This window comes from Ovis canadensis, chromosome 12, assembly GCF_042477335.2.
Source record: "Ovis canadensis isolate MfBH-ARS-UI-01 breed Bighorn chromosome 12, ARS-UI_OviCan_v2, whole genome shotgun sequence".
NCBI classification, from domain to species: Eukaryota; Metazoa; Chordata; class Mammalia; order Artiodactyla; family Bovidae; genus Ovis; species Ovis canadensis.
The window spans coordinates 45507180-45528308 of NC_091256.1; the positions used below are offsets into that span (position 1 = coordinate 45507180).

Genomic DNA, 21129 nt, shown 5'->3' on the forward strand with positions numbered 1-21129 from the left:
GAGTCACTCCAGAGATTTCTTTTAGAAAAATAGTCACCACTGTTAGCACATCTCAGAGAAACAGAAGGGGTTGCAAAACTTGCTTGTGTGACATATTCAACCTGCTCAGCAAAATCAGTCTGTCACTTCAGGGGAGAACAACTGTGTTCAAGTCAGCAGATACAGTGGCTGCATTCAAAGCCAGACTGGAATTATGGGGGCGACAAGTGAACACTGGGATTTTTGACATTTCAAACATTAGCAGAGATTTTGAAAGAGACTGAGCCAGAGCCTTCTTTTTCCCAGCTGGATGCATGATCACCTGTCTCAGTTTTCAAAAGAGTTTGAGCATCACTCCCCTACCACAAAATACCCCTGGACTGGGAAGCAATGGATCCGTGACCCATTTGTGAACAAGCCAGGTGAACAGACTTTGTCCATGCTAGAAGGGGATCACCTGCTTGAGATCATAAATGATGGTGGCCATAAAAGTATGTTTGAGACAACTTCAAACCTCCATACGTTTTGGATTAAAGTCAAGGTGGAATAGCCTGAGATTGCCACAAAAACACTAAAAAGTTGGCTTCCCTTTCCAACATCCTAACTCTGTGAAGCAGGGTTTTCTGCAGTGACAGCAACCAAAACGAGATTATGGAGTAGACTGGACATAAGCAACATGCTTCAGGTGTCACTGTTTCCCACCACCCCCAGGTGGGACCATCTAGTTGCAGGAAAACAAGCTCGAGGCTCCCACTGAGTGCACTCTCCCAGAATGCACCCATTCTGCATTATGGTGAATTGTATAATTATTTCATTATATATCACAATGTTATAATAGTAGAAATAAAGTGCACAATAAATGCAATGTGCTTGAATCATCTTGAAACCACCTCCTCATCCAGTTCATGGAAAAACTGTCTTTCAAGAAACTGATCCTTGGTGCCAAAAAGGTTGGGGACCATTGGTCTACTTAAACCAGGAATCAAATCATAACCCTCCCCTGATTAAAACCTTCTAAATGTTTCCTATCACCCTTAAAGACTCAAAGTTCCTTAGGTTAGCCCACAAGCCTTTCATGAACTGGCTTCCTTATTTCTCCTCCTTCATCATCTACCTTCCTGCTCCTTTTTCATTCTTTTTCCAATTTACATCGTGGTAGAAGTAAAAATAGCAGTGATCAACAGCAAAGACTTGCGCCCATGCTCCACACTGCTGCTCACCTCCATACCTCTGTCCAAGCTACATGAATCTGCTGTAAAATACCTGGCTCCATTCTTCATCTGCTTCACCCACGAATCATTTAAACGTAGGTAAGAGCACCTTACATGCGCCCCTTCCCTCTCACCCTTTCCGACCACTGTCTCAGCATTCAGTTCAGTTCAGTCCAGTCGTTCAGTTGTGTCTCAGCATTAGATGCCCTCAAAACACTTTATGCATGATTTTGTCACTGTACTTACCACACAGTATGGAATGATTTTGTTACTATTTTTTCAACTAGGAAAAACTATTTGTTTCTCAAGAGCAAAAACTATATCTCTCATTTCTGTAACTCAGCACCTAGTATTATATCAGATTATCAATTAATAAGACAATTTCATAATCATCTGTATTTAAATAGATTTATAAAAGTACTTTGTGAAATTATATATAACTCTTAGACAAACTAAAAAAATAGAAAAACAAGGTGGATCCTCCCTGCCCCCTGGCAAAGTAACAAAGGGTAGTCCAATACAAAATCCAACAAGGTCTACAATTCTTATTTTAGTTCTGTATCAAGAGATAACAAAAGTAACAGAAGTCCAAGTGGAACTAAGGCAATACATGATAAACTGGATTAAGCCAAATCCTACACCTGTTTCATTAGATTCAATGCTATTCATAACAATGAAAATAAACACCAACAGAGTATATAATCTAATAGACACACAACATTCTTTAGATGTAACAATACCTGCTTCTGGTGCCTGGAACCACAACTGCACCACTTTCTTCATTTTTTCTCTGTAAAAACGTTGCAAATTTGTTTCTTGTCGTAGGTGGTGTGCTTAAGCTTTTTTTAATAGTAGTTCCATCTACCAGGTCAGGCATAAATAGTTCAGAAGATTTCAATGACTTATTACCTTCACAACTATTATTCTTGATCTTCTTTGTAAAGGAAGTAGAATATTGATCCATCATATCATCTTCTGACAGCTCTTCTAAATAAAAATGAAATTATTTGTAAATTTTTATTTCATGACTAGTTAGAGATTTGGTCTCAGTTTCACAGCCTATGTTCTATTGCCCTAAAGATGAAGTCTTTTTTTTTGATTGTGCATCAGAAAAGGAAATAAAACAACAATTAAAAAAAAATTCCCTTGGCTGTGTTTTACTATTTCAAAATTAACTATGATTTAAAGTCAATTATTTGTATGAATTTCAGAATACAATCAATTCTGCAAGGCTCTACACTCGTTATACTATTTGAATGTAAAAAAAAAGGGTCTCATTTTGAATGCAAAAAAAAAAAAAAAAATTAAGTGAAGTGAAAGCCACTCAGTTGTGTCCAAATCTTTGTGACCCCATGGACTATATCTAGTCCATGGAATTCTCCAGGCCAGAATACTGGAGTGGGTAGCTGTTCCCTTCTTCAGAGGACCTTCCCAACCCAGGGACTGAACTCAGGTCTCCCACATTGCAGGTGGATTCTTTACCACCTGAGCCATCAGGGAAGCCCAAGAATACTGGAGTGGGTATCCTATCCCTTCTCCACCGGATCTTCCTGACTGAGGAATCAAACCAGAATCTCCTGCATTGCAGGTGGATTCTTTACCAGCTGAGCCACCACGGGAAGAAAAAAAAAATTAAACCTATGATTAATCTATGTTTGGTTTAAAAGAATGTTTCATTAAAACCAGGTGCTATACTTAATATATATATACACCATCACTGAGATGGTTTTGAGGTATATTTGATTGTCTTATAGTGGAAAGTAATTTGTACTCTAGCTCTGATCCTCATTACATAGCTATAGAGTTCTAGAAGATTGTTGTGTAACAATCTAATGGTATAAGAATAAATCATAAGACTAAATAACGTAAAAGTGGTAAAGCTGAAATAGGCAAGCACATAGACATAGCATTAATGTGCTTAAAATTAATCCAACTACTTCTCAGTCTAAACAGCTTCCACTCACATGGGAGTAAATGCTCATGATTAAGGCGTGGGTAGAGCAGTGGAGGGTGCCTAAATACTAGAGACAAGGTGACATCGCAAATTCAAAAATGTACAGGTTAAAAAAAATACCTACAGGTCAGCAAACTTGTTTAAAATCTGTTTATTATGTAGGAAACTGTAAGTTCTACAGAAGGAAAAAAAATATTGTAGGATCCCCAGAAAACCCTTCACCAAGAAGTTACACTATGCTAACCTCATTTTCTTTTTATGATAACATTGTTAGACTATCTATTTGGAGAAATTCATAGATTTAATATATCCTGAATTGATCAAGACACTTCAGTGTCTCATACTGTCATAGTGAACAATGCAGAGCAAAAGTTATTATATACTAGTTACAAGAATTTGCAGCAAGTTGAATAACCAGACAATTGGTGACTATTGGTCTGAAAGGAAGTCTGTCTCTACTACACGGCTCTAGATTTCCACTAGAACTAATATGTGATTTTAGTAAGGTTCAAAACACAAGATTAATATACAAAAGTCAAGTGTATTTCTATATACTAACAATGAACCAAAAATTGCAGTTAAAAATATCATTTATAACAGCATCAAAAACCTGAAATATAGGCATAAATTTGACAACATATGTGCAAGACCTGTACACTAAAAACTACAAAGCATTTCTGAGGGCTTAAACTAAAGAAGACTTATATAAATGGGTCCGAAAACTTGGTATCATTAAGGTGTCAATTCTCCACAAAATAATCCATGCATGTGTCAAGTTGCTTCAGTTGTGTCTGACTCTTTGACCCTGTGGACTGTAGCCTGCCAGGCGCCTGTGTCCAAGGGATTCTCCAGGCAAGAATACTGAAGAAGATTGCCATGGTCTCCTCCGGGGGATCTTCCCACCCCAGGGATCGAAATTGAGTCTCTTACTAAGTTTCCTGCACTGGCAGCTGGATTCTTTACTACTAGCACCACCTGGGAAAATAATCTATAGATTTAACTAAATCCCAATCAAAACCTTAGCAGGCTCTTTTTTTTTTTTTTTTTTTTCAAAGAAATTGACAAGTTGATTCAATCTGTATGGAAATGCAAAGAACACAAAATAGTCAAAACAACTTTCCAAAAGAAGAACAAACTTAGGGACTTACATTACCTGATTTCATGACTGACTGACTATAAAGGTACAGTAATCAGGACAGTTTTTCTGGCATAAAGTAGGAGGAGACCAATGGTACAGAATAAGAGAGCCCAGAAAGAGACCTGCACATATATGGTCAACTGACTGTCCACACACGTGCCAAAGACAATTCAATGGAAAAAGGATAATCTCTTAAACAAATGGTGTTAGAACAACTTAATTGCCATATACAAAAAAAAGTGAACCTTGATCCTTACCTCACACCATATAAAAAATTAATTCAAAATGGATCAAAGGCCTAAATGTAAGAACTAAAACTATTAAACTTCTAAAAGAAACAGGAAAAAAATATTAACGACCTTAGATTTAACAAAGACTTCTAAAATGTGACCAGTTCTCACTAGTATTTCACGAAAACAAAATACATACCACTTCTTGGTCTTTTTATAATGGATGACTTCCTTGGAAGATTTAACCCTTTAGTACTAATCACTTGTTTAATGCCCACAGTACTTGGATTTTCCTTCACCTTTGTAGTATCTGAAACAATATTCAGTTCACGTCTAGGGCAATAATTCCTATGCCAAATGCTATTAATATTAGATGATTTTTGACATGCTCTGTCAGTCCAACTATGACTTCTTGATTGGGCAAGCTAAAGTGGTAGAAAGAGAAAGGTTAAAGAAGAAAAATAGTTAAATCATTTCCCTCTGTATCAACATTAATTATAAGCAAATAATTAAATTACTTCTTTGAACTGCTTTTGATGAAATATCCATCCTCTAATAACACTTTCTACTTTGTTAGTCCTATTTGCTGTTGTTGAGTTGCTAAGTCATGTCCGACTCTTTTGCAACCCCATGGACTGTAGCCTGACAGGCTCCTCTGTCCATGGAATTTCCCAGGGAACAATACTGGAGTGCGTTGCTATTTCCTTCTCCAGGGCATCTTGTTGACTCAGGGTATCGAACCCACGTCTCCTGCATTGCAGGTGAATTCTTTACCATTGAGCCTCCTGGGAAGCTTGTTTGCTAGTCCTATGCTGCTGCTGCTGCTAAGTCGCTTCAGTCATGTCTGACTCTGTGCAACCCCATAGACGGCTGCCCACCAGGCTCCCCCGTCCCTGGGATTCTCCAGGCAAGAGCACTGGAGTGGGTTGCCATTTCCTTCTCCAATGCATGAAAGTGAAAGTGAAGTCGCTTAGTCGTGTCCGACTCTAGTCCTATACTTTTCATTATATGTGTCTTGTATTCCTAGGTCTGTTTTCCCCCTAACTGAGGGTCAAGCAAACTTGTTAGATCATTTTTAAGAAATAAAAAATATACCTTCCTAAGATGAGTAGTGCAAGAAATAAAACTACACTTGAAGAAGTATGACCAGAAAAAAAATACTTTTAAAATGTGACTAATATTTCAATATAAAATATTTAGTTAATAATCATCTAGCAAATAAGCCTCTAGTTACTGACATACCCTTTACAAAGGATCTGAAAATCAAAACCATAAAATTACATATTTAATCAACTATCCTATCTTTAGAACTTGGATGAGCTCAAATGGAAACAATCTTATTTACAAAACAATAGCTTCTTTTTTAGTGGACAATATCTATGTATTAAAGAGGCAAGTATTAGTGAACAATATCTATGTATTAAACAGAAAGCTACTTTGGTCTACACTAAGTCATGCATAAAACTTTCTCTGAGAAAGAGCTTATTGACGGTAAAGATTGGTAAATAATCATTTTAAATGCTAATACAAGTTATTCACAATAAATATATTTTAGATGACAATGAACTGCTTAAAGGGTGTCAATGATACTCTAATAGAGCAGAAGAGGCAAAGGGAAAAACTAACAATGGTATAAAAAATGCTGATACTAAGGGTGTGAATTCCACGTGACAAAAGTCCCACTCGAATTTGGAATCTAATCTTTCAATTAAAGAAAGGATTAAATATAAAAATAAATTAAAAATAAGGTGACATTATTCATAATATATTTTAAGAATGAATAAGAATCAACAATTAACTTAGAATCATTGAGAAAAAAGGTATAATAAAAACAGCTTAAGCAGTATATGCCATAGGCATTAGATCTCACTGATGGTTTCATTAAAAAACAGAGAGAGAAATAGGAGAGTAGAAAATCTGATTGGGAAGAATACATTTTAGATAAATAATAATAATTAGTTTGACATACAATTAGTGGTTCTGAAAGAAATGTCCTCATGAAATAAAAGATCTGATAAGGATTTGGTCTCACGAAGGATGGCCATCTTAGTGATCCATAACATTCCCAATGATATCTGAACATTTGCAATACAACCAATTATTTTTGAGTTTCTGAGACAAAGGAGAAACTTGAGAATCATTCTTGATGAAATTATATTAATATCAGTAATTCAAATGTGTAAAGAAGATAGCAGAATAAAGACTTTTCAGTCCCCTTAGTCTAGAAACTTACAATTATAAGATAAACAAGTCACACAGCTGTAACGTACAGCACAGAGAATACAGTCACCCCTTAGTGGCTGTAGGGGATTGGTTATAGGATCCCTTCAGAGATCAAAATCCATGATGTTCAACTCCCTTACATAAAATGGAGTAGTACTATCAGCCCTCCACATCCATGGATTCTGCATCCAAGGATTCAATCTAATTGGATCTGCGGTTGGTTGAATCCGCAGATGCCCATGGATATGGAGGGCTGTACAGTCAATAATATTGTGGAACTTCCCTCATGGTCCAGTAGTTAAGACTCTGTGCTTCCAATGCAGGAGGCATGGGTTTGATCCAGATCAGAAAACCAAGATTCCTCATGCTGGCATGGCCAAATAATAAAAATATAATAACTCTGTATGGTGAAAGATGGTAATTAGATTGATCATGGTAATTTATTAATGTATATAAATACTGAATCACTATGTTTACACTTGAAACCAATATGTCAATAATAATTCAATAAGAAAACAATCACGCCCAAACCAATAAGAAGAAACAAATACAAACTCCTTGTGCAGAAAAATTAGGAGATATCTGTGACTTCCAAACCGTAGTGAAAACAAGAGTATAGACAGAAAAATTTAAAGAACCTAGCCCAAGGAGGGAGGGGCAAGTTAGGGGTAGGAGATTAAGAAGTACAAACTATTAGGTGTAAAAAAGCTACAAGGATATACGGTACAATACAGAAAATATAGACACTATTTTATAACTATAAGTACAACCCTTAAAAATTGTGAATCACTGTGTTGTACACCTGAAACATTTATTATAAATCAACTATATCTCAATAAAAAGATAAAAATAAAGAACCTAGCTTAAGAAAGATCAAACTCATGTGTCTGCAGAAAAGAATGACGTTAATTCCACATACAGAAACTCAGAGAAAGACTTGAACCAAGTACCATGGAGGCTGCAATTAGGGGGAGAGCTGAGAAAAGGATTATATGGCTCCTGGGCCCTTATCTTTGATCTGTCCAATATGGTCAATTCATACCCATTTGCCTTCAGAGCAACCAGACCTTCGAAACCCACAAACAGTAACATAAAAACTTCAAAAGGTGAGAAGAGCCATTTGTCTACACAGGGACCAAATGCAAGGTTAAATATTGAATGGTGGGACTAGCCCTACCCCTTCCTAAAGAAAGAAAAGAATGTTAGTCACTCAGTCCTGTCAGACTTTTTGTGACCTCATGGACTGTACCCACCAGGCTCCTCTGTCCATGGGATTCTCCAGGCAGGAATACTGGAGTGGGTTGCCATCGGGTTGAGATCTTCCCAACCTAGGGACCAAACCCAGGTCTCCCACATTGCAGGCACTCTTTACTGACTAAGCCACTAAGGAAACCCACCCCTTCCTGGTCCACCCCAATTTATTTTCCCTATCTTGCTCTTAAAATGTTTACATAGCTAAGTAGAAACTGGAGGATCCCATTTTGGAAAAAGAACTGTACAGACATGCTGATGTTTAAGAATTCACAAACAAAGCCAGCTTGTTGCTAACCGGTTCAACCAAGAGTAATAAAACCCAAGACTATAAGCCCCACTCATTTACACAAAGCTTCTTAAGCTTCTCAGTGCCTGTCCCTAATAGGAACAAACTAACAAGAAGCTAGGTGTTAGAAAAGTCTCCACCATAAAAGAGAAAAATCAAAACACATAAGAAAAAAAAACTCCAAAGCCAACAGAAATAATGCAGAGAGAAGAAAATGTACAAGAAAATGTACATGTATTTAATGTTATAATTAAATTTCTGAGAGGAGTGGGAAAGAGGAGAGTATATTCATGAAATGAAACAAGGTCTTAAAGAAAACACAATTGAAAGGGTTCTTAGATATGAAAATGATAGCAAAAACTAAATATTCATCAGAATTTTCTATAATGATAGAAAAGTTCTGTGCTGTCCAACATGGAAGCCACTAAGGACTTGAAAAGTGACCAATGCAACCGGAGAACTAAAATTTAATTTAATGTTAATTTAAATAACCATATACTTTGCCAACAAAGGTCCATCTAGTCAAGGCTATGGTAGTCATGTATGGATGTGAGAGTTGGACGGTGAGGAAAGCTGAGCACCGAAGAATTGATGCTTTTGAATTGTGGTGTTGGAGAAGACTCTTGAGAGTCCCTTGGACTGCAAGAAGATCCAGCCAGTCCATCCTAAAGGAGATCAGTCCTGGGTGTTCATTGGAAGGACTGATGTTGAAGCTGAAACCCCAATACTTTGGCCACCTCATATGAAGAGTTGACTCATTGAATTGGGGGAAGAAGGAGAAGGGGACAATAGAGGATGAGATGGCTGGATGGTATCACCGACCTGATGGACATGGGGTTAGGGTAAACTCTGGGAGTTGGTGATGGACAGGCAGGCCTGGTGTGCTGGAATTCACAGGGTTGCAAAGAGTCTGACATGACTGAGTGACTGAACTGAACTGAACTGAACTGTGGTTAGTGGCTAACATACTGGATAGCACAAACTTGAAAGACAAAATAGAAAAAAAGTTTCCCCCAGAAAGAAAAGAAGACAAAGACATGAGTAAGACAGAAAAGTTCCAGAATCTAAAGACCAGGATAAACCAATATCTAACTAATAGAAGTTCCAGAAACAGAACAGGGGAAACAGAAAAGAAACAGCAACCTGAATATAAGAATTATATAATTTGAGCTGATGAACATAAAGTTCTTTTTTAGTACCATTATACATTTGCACTGTCTTAATAAGCTTGGCTTATTTCAGCTGACAGTAATGATTCTTCTCAATGCTCAACTTGTCACCAGTTTCTCTGCGGCCATCTTCTTTAGGCTCATTTCGTTTTCTTTCTCAAGGTGCTCTGATTTGTTTAGCAGGTAAACACTGAGACTTTTCTTGGTCCAGCCAGAATGAACTACTTTGAGTACCTTTAACATGCTATCCTCTTCCATATATGCTATTCCTTTAGCCTCGAACCACTCACCCATTTTGAAAATCTCGACTCATCTTTGTAAATCCAGGACACAGACTAGCTCCTCTATTAGGAGACACTAGAGGGCTTGGCTTGGAATCAGAGCTTCCCTATGGATTAAATGTATGACCTGGCAAGTCACCTAATCTCTAATTGTTTCCTCATCTGTAAAGTAGAAATAATGGTACTGCCCTCAGAGGCTTGTACAGAGTAAATAAATTACTATGTGTAATGTGCTTAGAATGGCACTTAGAAAACAGCTCAATAAATGTCTGTTATTAAAAGGTATTCTCTCTTTTGGTGGAGTTAAGTGCATCCCCTTTGTCTCCATGGAGCCTAGAATACATCTCTATTATGGGACATACCATATTTCTATGTATATAACCACGTGTCTTTCCGTTAGACAACGACTATGTTACAAGCAAGGATTATGCTTTGTTCTTCTTTATATTCCAGAACATTCCAGAGTATGTTCATTATAATAATTAATGCGTAGTAAAGAACTGAATGGTGAGTAAAGGTAAAGATCTGGATTAGACTAGAAACTATGAGAAAGAAGTAACTATTAACCAGAAAGACAAAAAAGAAGTAGGAGGACTTAGCAATGAAAGAGAAGCCAGGGGTGGGGGAGGAGCAAAATAGATGAAGGAGATTAAGAGGTACAAAAGACTAGGTATAAAAAAAATATTACAAGGATGTAATGTACAGCAGAGTGAATATAGTCAATACTTTATAATAACTTTGTATGCAATATAATCTACAAATCAGTTAATATGCTGCTGCTGCTAAGTCACTTCAGTTGTGTCTGACTCTGTGCGACCCCATAGACGGCAGCCCACCAGGCTCCCCTGTCCCTGGGATTCTCCAGGCAAGAACACTGGAGTGGGTTGCCATTTCCTTCTCCAATACATGAAAGTGAAAAGTGAAAGTGAAGTCGCTCAGTTGTGTCCAACCCTTAGCGACTCCATAGACTGCAGCCTACCAGGCTCCTGTGTCCATGGGATTTTCCAGGCAAGAGTACTGGAGTAGGGTGCCATTGCCTTCTCTGAATTTATGGTGTAATATGTGGTAAAAAGAATAAAGGTTATAAAAGGAAGCTGATAAGAAATAGAGTTTGCTTTTGATTGTAGATAGATTTAAGGTTATAAGAAAGTATTTATGCAGACACAGGAGACATTTAGAATTATTGTGGCTGGTACACAGATTAGAGACTGTTAAAGATGTGCAAGTTCTCTGCATAAAATAAAATAATTAGAGTCATGGTGGTGGTGGTTTAGTTGCTAAGTCGTGTCCAATGCTTGTGACCCCATGGACTATAGCCTGCCAGGCTCCTCTGTCCATAGGATTCTCCAGGCAAGAATACTGGAGTGGGCTGCTATTTCCTTCTCCAATTAACTCATAAGAACTTATTAAGGAATAAATTTGAACACGAGAGAACAGAGACTGGAAATATGAACAGAAAAGAGAGAACGATGGGAGCATACATCACAAGAGATATATAGACATACTATTGGGAAAAAGTAGAAGAAAATAGGAAAGGACTGAATGACATACAGCAGAGGTACTCAGTAAGTACTGCTAAACTGTGAATGAGAGAAAAAAAAATTTTTTACTCCCGAGAGGTATTTCTAGATTTGAGTCTTCAACAATGCCAAATGCTAGAGATGGGATTGGGTGAGATGAGAAAAAGGCATTAAGCACTTGGCATAGTCACAAAAAATGTTCAAGTATAAAGGTCTTATATTATGTGATCACTTTTTAAGAAAATTAACCAATATACCCACTGGTTCTAAGAGATATATTTTCTCTAGAATTGAGTTGTTTTCAATCAACACTCTGTATGGTGCTTGGATGTAGAAATGTTTAAAAGATGTTTACTACGTGAAGATTTGCCTTTAGTCTTAGTTCCTAAGCAATAACAAAACATGCTTTTAGAAAGAAGTCTTTAATATGTTACCATGGCAGTGTCTGGATTGTAGTCATCAATCTGCTCGAGAGTATTTATATCTTTATTCCCAAGTGCTATTTGAAGAGCTATGGAATCATCAACATATCTAGGTTGTTAAGATTAAGGAAAAACAATTTTACTAACAACCAAATAAACAATACTGTATTAAGACAGCAAAGTGTGGTCTATTGTCAGAGAAAACCTTCAGGTTTATGACTTCAGTGGACCCTACTTTCCACATTTGGCTTCACTGAAACCACATGATAGTTTACTAGTCACAGCAGGAGCTGGCAATTTTCTGAAGCAAAGTCCCAGGGCATCACTTACTCCCTTGTCAAGGGAGATGGAGAGGAAAGCCCTGCCATTACCCAGGTGACTCACAGCTCCACATCACCCTGTATGTGTGTGGCCAGTGGCTCTGCGGAGAGCAACCTCAACTGGTGTACTCAGATGACCAGAGTGTTCTTCCTGAACAATTGAGCTTGCTCACCATGAGTGGTTCTCTTCAGGGCCACCTCTGGAGTATGTACCTTAAGTGACTGACTACATGTTTCTGTCAAATCAATCTAAGTAATTAACAAGTTATGGATGGGCTTCAGGTTTATAAACAAATAGTTACTCTAAATTTTTAACTTGCATGATAGTTAAATTTAACAAAATAAAGATTCCACTATTAAAAAAAAAAAAGAAAGCCAAAAACAATCTGCCAGCTTTTGACTGAAAGTCTAGCTAAAAATACCACCACAAAGATATGGAAGGAGTGCAAAGTTCTACCATTCTAGTTCAGAAAGGATACTGCCCAGCATAGCTTAGTGTTTCGGGATCAACATCATCTTCATAGGCATTCAGAGGGATGAGTTTCCTTTCGATGGGATCAAAAACTAGCTGATAGAGGAAGGTATTGTTGGCCCGAATAAATCCTTTGATGTAATCTTCTGGTACTGTTATGTTCATCTTGAGATAATGTCCAATTTTCCTGATGACCTAATAATGAGTATAAATATATTTATGAGTTACTTAATACCTGAAGATAAAGAATAGGGGAAGTATTATTCCCAAGATCCATCACTTTACATTAGAGTAGGATAAGGAGGGATGGAAAAATCAATTGCTTTTTTTTTAATGGGGGGAGTATAATTGCTTCACAATGTTGTGTTAGTTTCTGCTGTACAATGAAGTGAATCACCACATGTATACATAGCTCCTCCTTCTTGGACCTTTCTCCCATTCACCCCAACCCACCCGTCTAGGCCATCATACAGCTACATTAAAAACCTCAACCAGTAAACACGTCATGACTTAAAATTCAAAGATATGTTCTTCGCCTTCAAAGTCTCTTTCATCCAGAAAGCAAAAAACAAAACACACAATTAGTTGAGAATTAAAAAAAAAAAAAAAAAAAAAACACAAATATTTTCAGATTATATTTCAAAAAAGAAGTCAACATTTTAACTTCTGTTAGAGTCATGGATGATTAAAGCTGGAAGAGACGAAGAACAGAAGACCCAGAGAACTGAAGTGATCCTGAAGTCACAGGCTAGTTAGTACTATGTTGCTCTATTTCAAAATCTGCTACCATCTTCCAACCTTGAGACCTCTCTACTTCAGTACACCACCCTTGGCCCTGAGGACTCACATTTTATAATCTTGGAAATTCTGCTCTGCAAACTCTAAGGGCTTAAGAGAACTACCCAAGGTACGGTGAGGGTAGGAATAATCTACTTCATTTTTTAAGGAAAAGACATCAGAGAATTTATACAGCAGTGATGTAATGAGGTCTCAGAGTTTCTCTAGAAAATACATGACACTTCCTCAAATTGTATGAAGAAGTAAGAATCTGGCTGTATTTTATTAAGCCATGTTAAAGGGATTTACATACATGTGCAATTCCTCTCATAACTTTCATTTGCTTTAGAAGACAACGACTTCTCATAAAAATATGATATCTATGTCAAAATGCAATGCATTAACTATTGGTAATTTTAAGTGAATTAATAAACATTAAAATTCTTCAATTTCTGACTCAGTAAATTTCAATAGCTATAACCCATATAAACAAAGATAATTGTCACAAAGAGTTTTTAAGAGTGTAAAGGGATCCTGTGAGACCAAAAACTTTGAGAATTATTACTACAGAGTAATAGGACAGAAATCAAAAAATCATGCATTTTAGCATTAATTCAACCCTAGAATATGTTATTCTGAAGTTTCTTTATATTAGTCTTCATTTTCAAAAAAACTACTACTAATTTTTTGTCAACTGCTGAAAACAGGATTCATCTGCTGCCAAAAGCAAAGCTGTAGTGTTTTAATCATTTTGCCTTTCAATGACACAATATTGGTTATGGATATAATAGACTATTTAAGATCCACATTCTGATTGATTCATCTATTATTTAAGAATTGCTTAGAAACTGAAAACAACAGCTGGTAAATCACTCTTACCTTTAAAATATCTGGATTATTGGCTAGTCTTAGTAGTTTGCAGGCCTTGGCTAATCCAATCCCACGCAGTGATGAAAGATAGTCACAGCCTGAAAGAATGCACATGTAACGGAACTTCTCTTCTGTGAACACATCCCCAAGCTGTTTGCACATTCCCAGACGAGCCTGATCAACTTCTAGTCCATTTCCAAACTGGTCCATTTTTAAAATAACCTTCAAGAGGAAGGGAAACTGTGAACACCTGTAAGAGTCATTTTTATTTTTCATCATCTAATCCACTGTAGTATTTCTAAGAAATCTTTCCTGTTCTTTATCATAAGTGAGCACACAGATACGTAGGCCAGGTAGTTATTGTGAAATTTGCAAATGAGTTGAATTGAAACATGGGCCATGGCTGGACAGTGCCATATGCCAGTACTCAGTCGTTTTGCCTCTGGGGTAAAGAAGGCCCTACTGCACCTACTTCCTACCTGCACTACAGGGTTATCGTGTCAAAGAGCAGTTCTTACAAAAAGCATCTTCTCCTTACCTTTCACTTTTACATATTAAAGTAACCTTTTGCTTAGTCTTAAAGTAATACATGTTACTTGTAGAAAATTTGGAAAACAGAAATTCAGGAAGAAAACAGAAATTGCCCCAAATGTCTTATCTATCACTATTACCCAGCATTAACCTTTTCACAGATCCTTCTCATTCATTTATAAAATAGATAATATAAATAACATAGATATTAACAAAAATGAGATCACCCTATAGTTTTATATCTTAATATCATAATAAAAATTTCCGTTTTATACTTAATTCTAAAAAAACTGCAAAGCATCTCATTAGTAGATAAGTTGGCTTATTTACCTAATCTAATTGAGAACTATAAACCATATAAGTAATCATTATTAAAAAATGAGGCTACATTCCAGTATAGAATTTAGAGAAAACAACAAAATCCTCTAACTTTAAGGGCTTAATCTGAAGAATCATTCAGATTATACAAATGTCAAGCAGCAAAACCTTTCTTCCCATTTTAAATAAAATAATTATTAATACCATAAGTAGATATTAGTTACAGGTATTATATAAGATAAAAAAACTTCAGCTCCTTTATTTATGTTAGGTACCTTTTTACAGCCAAAAGCAAGAAGATCAGAGTCCTCCGTAATGACAGCTTGTACAATGCCAGCCTTGTTAAGATAGGCCAGCTGTGCATCCGCTTCATATGGAGCCACAAGACAATCTACTCCCTGAGACCGAGCAGCCTGTGAGAAAGGATGAGTCAGTCTCAAGAACAGCATCTGGAAAGCACTGAACAACTTCCTGTATCAAACCCATTTATCACCAGCCTCAACATATATTGAATACATGCTAGTATTATTTTTGGAAGTCATTTCCTTTGAAGTACAGGTTTCTAGTTTTAGTCCTAAATATTGAACTATTCAGTTCAGTTGCTCAGTCGAGTCCGACTCTTTGCGACCCCATGAATTGCAGCACGCCAGGCCTCCCTGTCCATCACCAACACCCAGAGTTCACTCAGACTCATATCCATCGAGTTGGTGATGCCATCCAGCCATCTCATCCTCTGTCGTCCCCTTCTCCTCCTGCCCCCAATCCCTCCCAGCATCAGAGTCTTTTCCAATGAGTCAACTCTTCTTATGAGGTGACCAAAGTACTAGAGTTTCAGCTTTAGCACCATTCCTTCCAAAGAACACCCAGGGCTGATCTCCTTCAGAATGGACTGGTTGGATCTCCTTGCAGTCCAAGGGACTCTCAAGAGTCTTCTCCAACACCACAGTTCAAAAGCATCAATTCTTCGGCACTCAGCTTTCTTCACTGTCCAACTCTCACATCCATACATGACTACTGGAAAAACCATAGCCTTGACTAGACGGACCTTTGTTGGCAAAGTAATGTCTCTGCTTTTGAATATACTATCTAGGTTGGTCATAACTTTCCTTCCAAGGAGTAAGCGTCTTTTAATTTCATGGCTGCAGTTACCACCTGCAGTGATTTGGGAGCCTCAAAAAATAAAGTCTGACACTGTTTCTACTGTTTCCCCATCTATTTCCCATGAAGTGATGGGACCAGATGCCATGATCTTTGTTTTCTGAATGTTGAGCTTTAAGCCAACTTGTTCACTCTCCACTTTCACTTTCATCAAGAGGCTTTTTAGTTCCTCTTCACTTTCTGCCATAAGGGTGGTGTCATCTGCATATCTGATTACTGATATTTCTCTTGGCAATCTTGATTCCAGCTTGTGCTTCTTCCAGCCCAGCGTTTCTCATGATGTACTCTGCATAGAAGTTAAATAAGCAGGGTGATAATATACAGTCTTGACGTACTCCTTTTCCTATTTGGAACTGGTCTGTTATTCCATGTCCAGTTCTAACTGTTGCTTCCTGACCTGCATACAGATTTCTCAAGAGGCAGGTCAGGTGGCCTGGTATTCCCATCTCTTTCAGAATTTTCTACACTTTATTGTGATCCACACAGTCAAAGGCTTTGGCATAGTCAATAAAGCAGAAATAGATGTTTTTCTGGAACTGTCTTGCTTTTTCCATGATCCAGCGGATGTTGGCAATTTGATCTCTGGTTCCTCTGCCTTTTCTAAAACCAGCTTGAACATCTGGAAGTTCACAGTTCACATATTGCTGAAGTCTGACTTGGAGAATTTTGAGCATTACTTTACTAGCATGTGAGATGATTGCAATTGTGCAGTAGTTTAAGCATTCTTTCGCACTGCCTTTCTTTGGGATTGGAATGAAAACTGACCTTTTGCAGTCCTGTGGCCACTGCTGAGTCTTCCAAATTTGCTGGTATATTGAGCTATATGTAATCCTATATATTGAATCATATAGCCACTAATAAATCTTTTTTAAAAATCAATGTATGAATTAGGGATAAAGAAATATTGCTACACATTTCGGGGGGGAATACAAGCTGCAAACTCAATTTTTCAAATTATAGAAATCGACCATCTGAAGAATGATTGTGCTCTAAAGAACACAAGTTGCTTGTTTCCCCACAATCTCTCACCACAGAACACAAGCCTGACACTGAATTGATGAAACCAACAGACTCTGTAACTATCTATCTTCCCATTTGTTTATCAAATAGTTTGAACACAGACCTGAAAAGGGGCTGTGTGGGCTGTGACTGTGGGTGTGCTGACACTAAGATTTATAGTAATAGGTAATAAGGAAAGAAGCTTCTAAAGCAGGTCAAGTGGAACTGATCTGCTGCAAATCTCCTGGGCTGGCCAGTTGACTTCAACCGATACAAACACTCAAGAGTGAGTGCTGAAGATTATGAGAGTGGAGTGGGATTGAACCTCTAGGAATTTATTCCTTCTGTCTCTGCAGAAAACATTTATCTACGTAAGTGACTCATCTAGAAAGTGAGAGCTGAGCTGTTTGTTCCTCAGATTTCTTCTTTGGAAATTGCTGGACTCCTCTCTTCTACCTAGATATTCTTCTCTTCTTCCTCTGACAACCAGCTTTCCTAAAGGTTAGACCCAGAGTAATCCTCCTCCCTTCACCTGCTTGCTCTCCCAGTAACCTAAATGAACCCTGTAATCTGTTAGCTTCTTATTTAGCTCACTTTAATTACGTTGTGGGCCATAGTATGTGTGATATTGATAGAACGTGTGAAACATTCTCTGGCTTCTGAGACCTTCCCTTCACGAAGAAGCTGCTTTCCCTTAAGGAGATTGGCTTGTCGTCTTCTGCAAGATTAAAAAAAAAAAAAAAAGTGAGAAGAGGACTCAAATATTACAATATTATACCCTTGAATTGTATTCAAGAATTTTTTCTGGAATAAAAAATGCTTGACTCATATGAAAGTGCACACTTGTTCCTTGACTATGCTAACCCAGATCTTCTGGGCTTCTAGACAAAAAGAACACAGATTTACAGCGCCCACATGCACAAGCTAATCATCAGACTTTCTCACAGCACTGCCACATGACAAAAGAAAGTGAAGTAATGAAGACACGTTGGGAAAACGTAAGTCAAGGCTTTTACACCATTAAAACTAACTTTCCATTATAAAGGGTACAACTTTATCAACCCCATTTAGTGAGATTTACTTCTATTTGGGGCTGACTCACACTAGCTTTAACAGCTAAGCCCAGTGGTATCTCCCGTACAGCATAATGACTCCTAGAAACCAACAGAGGATAAAAACAAGAATAGATGAAAGTAGTAGAACAGACGCTTCACTAAAATGCAGAAATTCTTAAAAGAAAAATATAGTCTACTGTAAAAATACTAGATTCTGTTGAGTTAAATATGAAAGATACAATTTCAATTAAAAGTACTAAAAGAATAAAAATAGAGTACATCACTTTTCAACTAGAAATAAGGGACAACAATAAGAGTGGAAGAAACAATCAACCCAGAAATCAAACAAGGTGGGAGGTATATATTAGTAATTAAGAGCAAGGTAAAAAGAATAAAACTACAGTTTTAAAAATGACAAAGACTGATGGAATCGATTAAAACAATTACAGTGATGTGTTCTTCATAAAAGACAAACTTAAAACCAATGACACAGTAAAAGTCAACAGAAAAAGAAATTAGAAACATACAAAAGAAAATTGTTATGGCTGTATTAACATCAGACATAATAGACTTTAGAACAAAAAAGCACAGAAATTTAAAAAGTCAGTGCATATTGTTCTAATATGCCAAAAAAAATAACAAATTCTAAACCTGAATGCTACCGATAAAATAGCTTCAAAACAAACAAAGCAGGAAAAAAAAATGGACAGAACTACAAGGGAACTGACAATTCCGCTATTATAGTGAAATTTTAACATACTTTTCTTAGTAATTGATGGATTCAGTAAAGTGAAAGTTGCTTAGTTGTGTCTGACTCTTTGTGACTCCATGGACTATAGCCAGTCAGGCTCCTCTGTTTATAGAATTCTCCAGGCCAGAATACTGGAGTGGGTAGCTGTTCCCTTCTCCAGGGGATCTTCCCAACCCAGGGATCGACCCCAGGTCTCCTGCATTGCAGGCGGATTCTTTACTGTCTGAGTCACCAGGGAAGCCCAAGAATACTGGAGTGGGTAGCCTATCCCTTTTCCAGGGGATCTTCCTGAGCCAGGAATCGTACTGGGGTCTCCTCCATTGCAGGTAGATTGTTTACCAGCTGAGCTACCAGGGAAGCTCATTAAGTAGGATTAAGTAGACACACATTTAAAAAAACATTCAAAAAATCAATAAGGATATGTAAGATTTGAACACAACCAATAAGCTTGATTTACTGGACAGACATAAAACTATCCACACAATAACTGAGGAATACACATTCCTTTCCAGCATATGTGGAACATTTAAGGAAATCAATTTAGGTACGAGTTTAAAACAAGCCTCGACAAACTAAAACAAAAGAGAAACTTGCATCATAGAGACCACGATGTCAGACCTTAAATAATTACGTTAAGGTATCACTTACTCTCTTCTAGATTTTTCCACTTCCTTTTTAGAAGGTAAAGTACATCCATCAAATACCAGGATAGGCTTAATCCCATGAGATAGTAACATATTTACAAATTTCATACAAAATCCTACATACCTATGAAAATGAAGAAAAATAATTAAGAAACATAAACTCTAATTTAGACTTGGATTCAAATCCTGCCTTGGATCTTAATGGGCTATGGGCTATTTGTTTTCTTCAGGTGTAGATTAAAGACTTTTTCATTCCTGCAGTTCTGACATTGTATTATTCTAAATCTAATCTTTTTACCTCCCCACCCCTACCCCTGTTTTCTTTTGCTTTGAGAAATTGAAAAGTTAAAGGAATAGTAGAACACCTGATTTCTCCAACAACACCATTATTACACCCAAGAAACCTAATAGTAATATAATATTATCTAATATACAGTTATACAGTCTATGTTAAAATTTATCCAATTGTCTCAGTAAGGTTATAACCAGTGGTGACCTAATAAACGTGCAACAACCAGTTTTGGGGAAAGGGGTGGCTGATTTGTAGCATTTGTCAATTTCCTTGACATGAATATTCTACAACGGTGGATAAACTACTAATGTAGGCTCATGAAATGCTGAACTGGGAGAAGATGGTGTATAGCAAGCTCATATAAGGTGACTGTAGCACAGCACTGCTACAGCTTTTCCCCCAGTGCAGGATGCAAACAAGAATCATGTATCACATTTAGATTTTTATTCTGGCAAGACAATTAAAATCACTATGTATAGGTTCATTCCAGGGTCACAAGGATGGTTCAACACATGTAAATCAAACAAGGTGATACATCATATCAACAAAAGAAAAGACAAAAACCACATGATCATCTCAATAGACACAGAAAAAAAATTTGACAAAATTCAACATCCATTCATGATAAAAACCCTTATGAAAGTGGGTAAAGAGGGAACATATCTCAACATAATACAAAGTTATTTATGACAAACCCACAGCCAATATAATACTCAACAGTGAAAGCTCAAAGCCTTCCCACTAAAATCTGGAACAAAACAAGGATATCCTCTCTCACCACTTCTCTTCAACATAATACTGGAGGTCTTATCCACAGCAATCAGATAAGAAAAAGAAATAAAATGTATTTAAATTGGTAGTGAAAACATGATACTATGTATAGAAAACCCTCAAGTCTCCGCACATAAACCACTGGAACTGATAAAGGAACTTAGCAAGGTAGCAGGATACAAGATTAACATACAAAATCGGTTGCATTCTTTTATATTAACAATGAAATGGCAGAAAGGGAATGTAAACAAACAATCCCTTTTGAAACACTTAGGAATAAATCTCACCAAAGAGGTGAAAGACATATGCTGAGAAGTATACAATATTAAAAGGAAATTGAAGATGATTCAAAGAATGGAAAGATATCCCATGCTCTTTGATTGGAAGAATTAATATTGTTAAAATGGCATATGACCCAAAGCAACCTATGGATTTAATGCAATATCTATGAAAATACCAATGACATTTTCCCCAAAACTAGAGTAAATAATCCTAAAACTTAAA

General features: G+C 37.0%; 1 protein-coding gene across 7 annotated transcripts in view; it reads right to left on the reverse strand.

Annotated features, from left to right (window-relative positions):
• EXO1 (exonuclease 1) overlaps nt 1-21129 on the reverse strand; it is a 44927-nt gene that overhangs the window by 19909 nt on the left and 3889 nt on the right. For 5 of the 7 annotated variants that reach the window (XM_069545561.1, XM_069545558.1, XM_069545560.1 and 2 more), the window contains exons 4-11: nt 19567-19686; nt 17707-17830; nt 15231-15368; nt 14116-14328; nt 12467-12654; nt 11680-11776; nt 4712-4937; nt 1931-2177 (exon numbers count right to left, since the gene is read on the reverse strand). In XM_069545561.1, the coding sequence (XP_069401662.1) occupies nt 1931-2177; nt 4712-4937; nt 11680-11776; nt 12467-12654; nt 14116-14328; nt 15231-15368; nt 17707-17830; nt 19567-19686 (1353 nt within the window). The remainder of the gene's footprint in view (nt 1-1930; nt 2178-4711; nt 4938-11679; nt 11777-12466; nt 12655-14115; nt 14329-15230; nt 15369-17706; nt 17831-19566; nt 19687-21129) is intronic. The other 2 variants (XM_069545562.1, XM_069545559.1) reach the window with 1 other exon arrangement.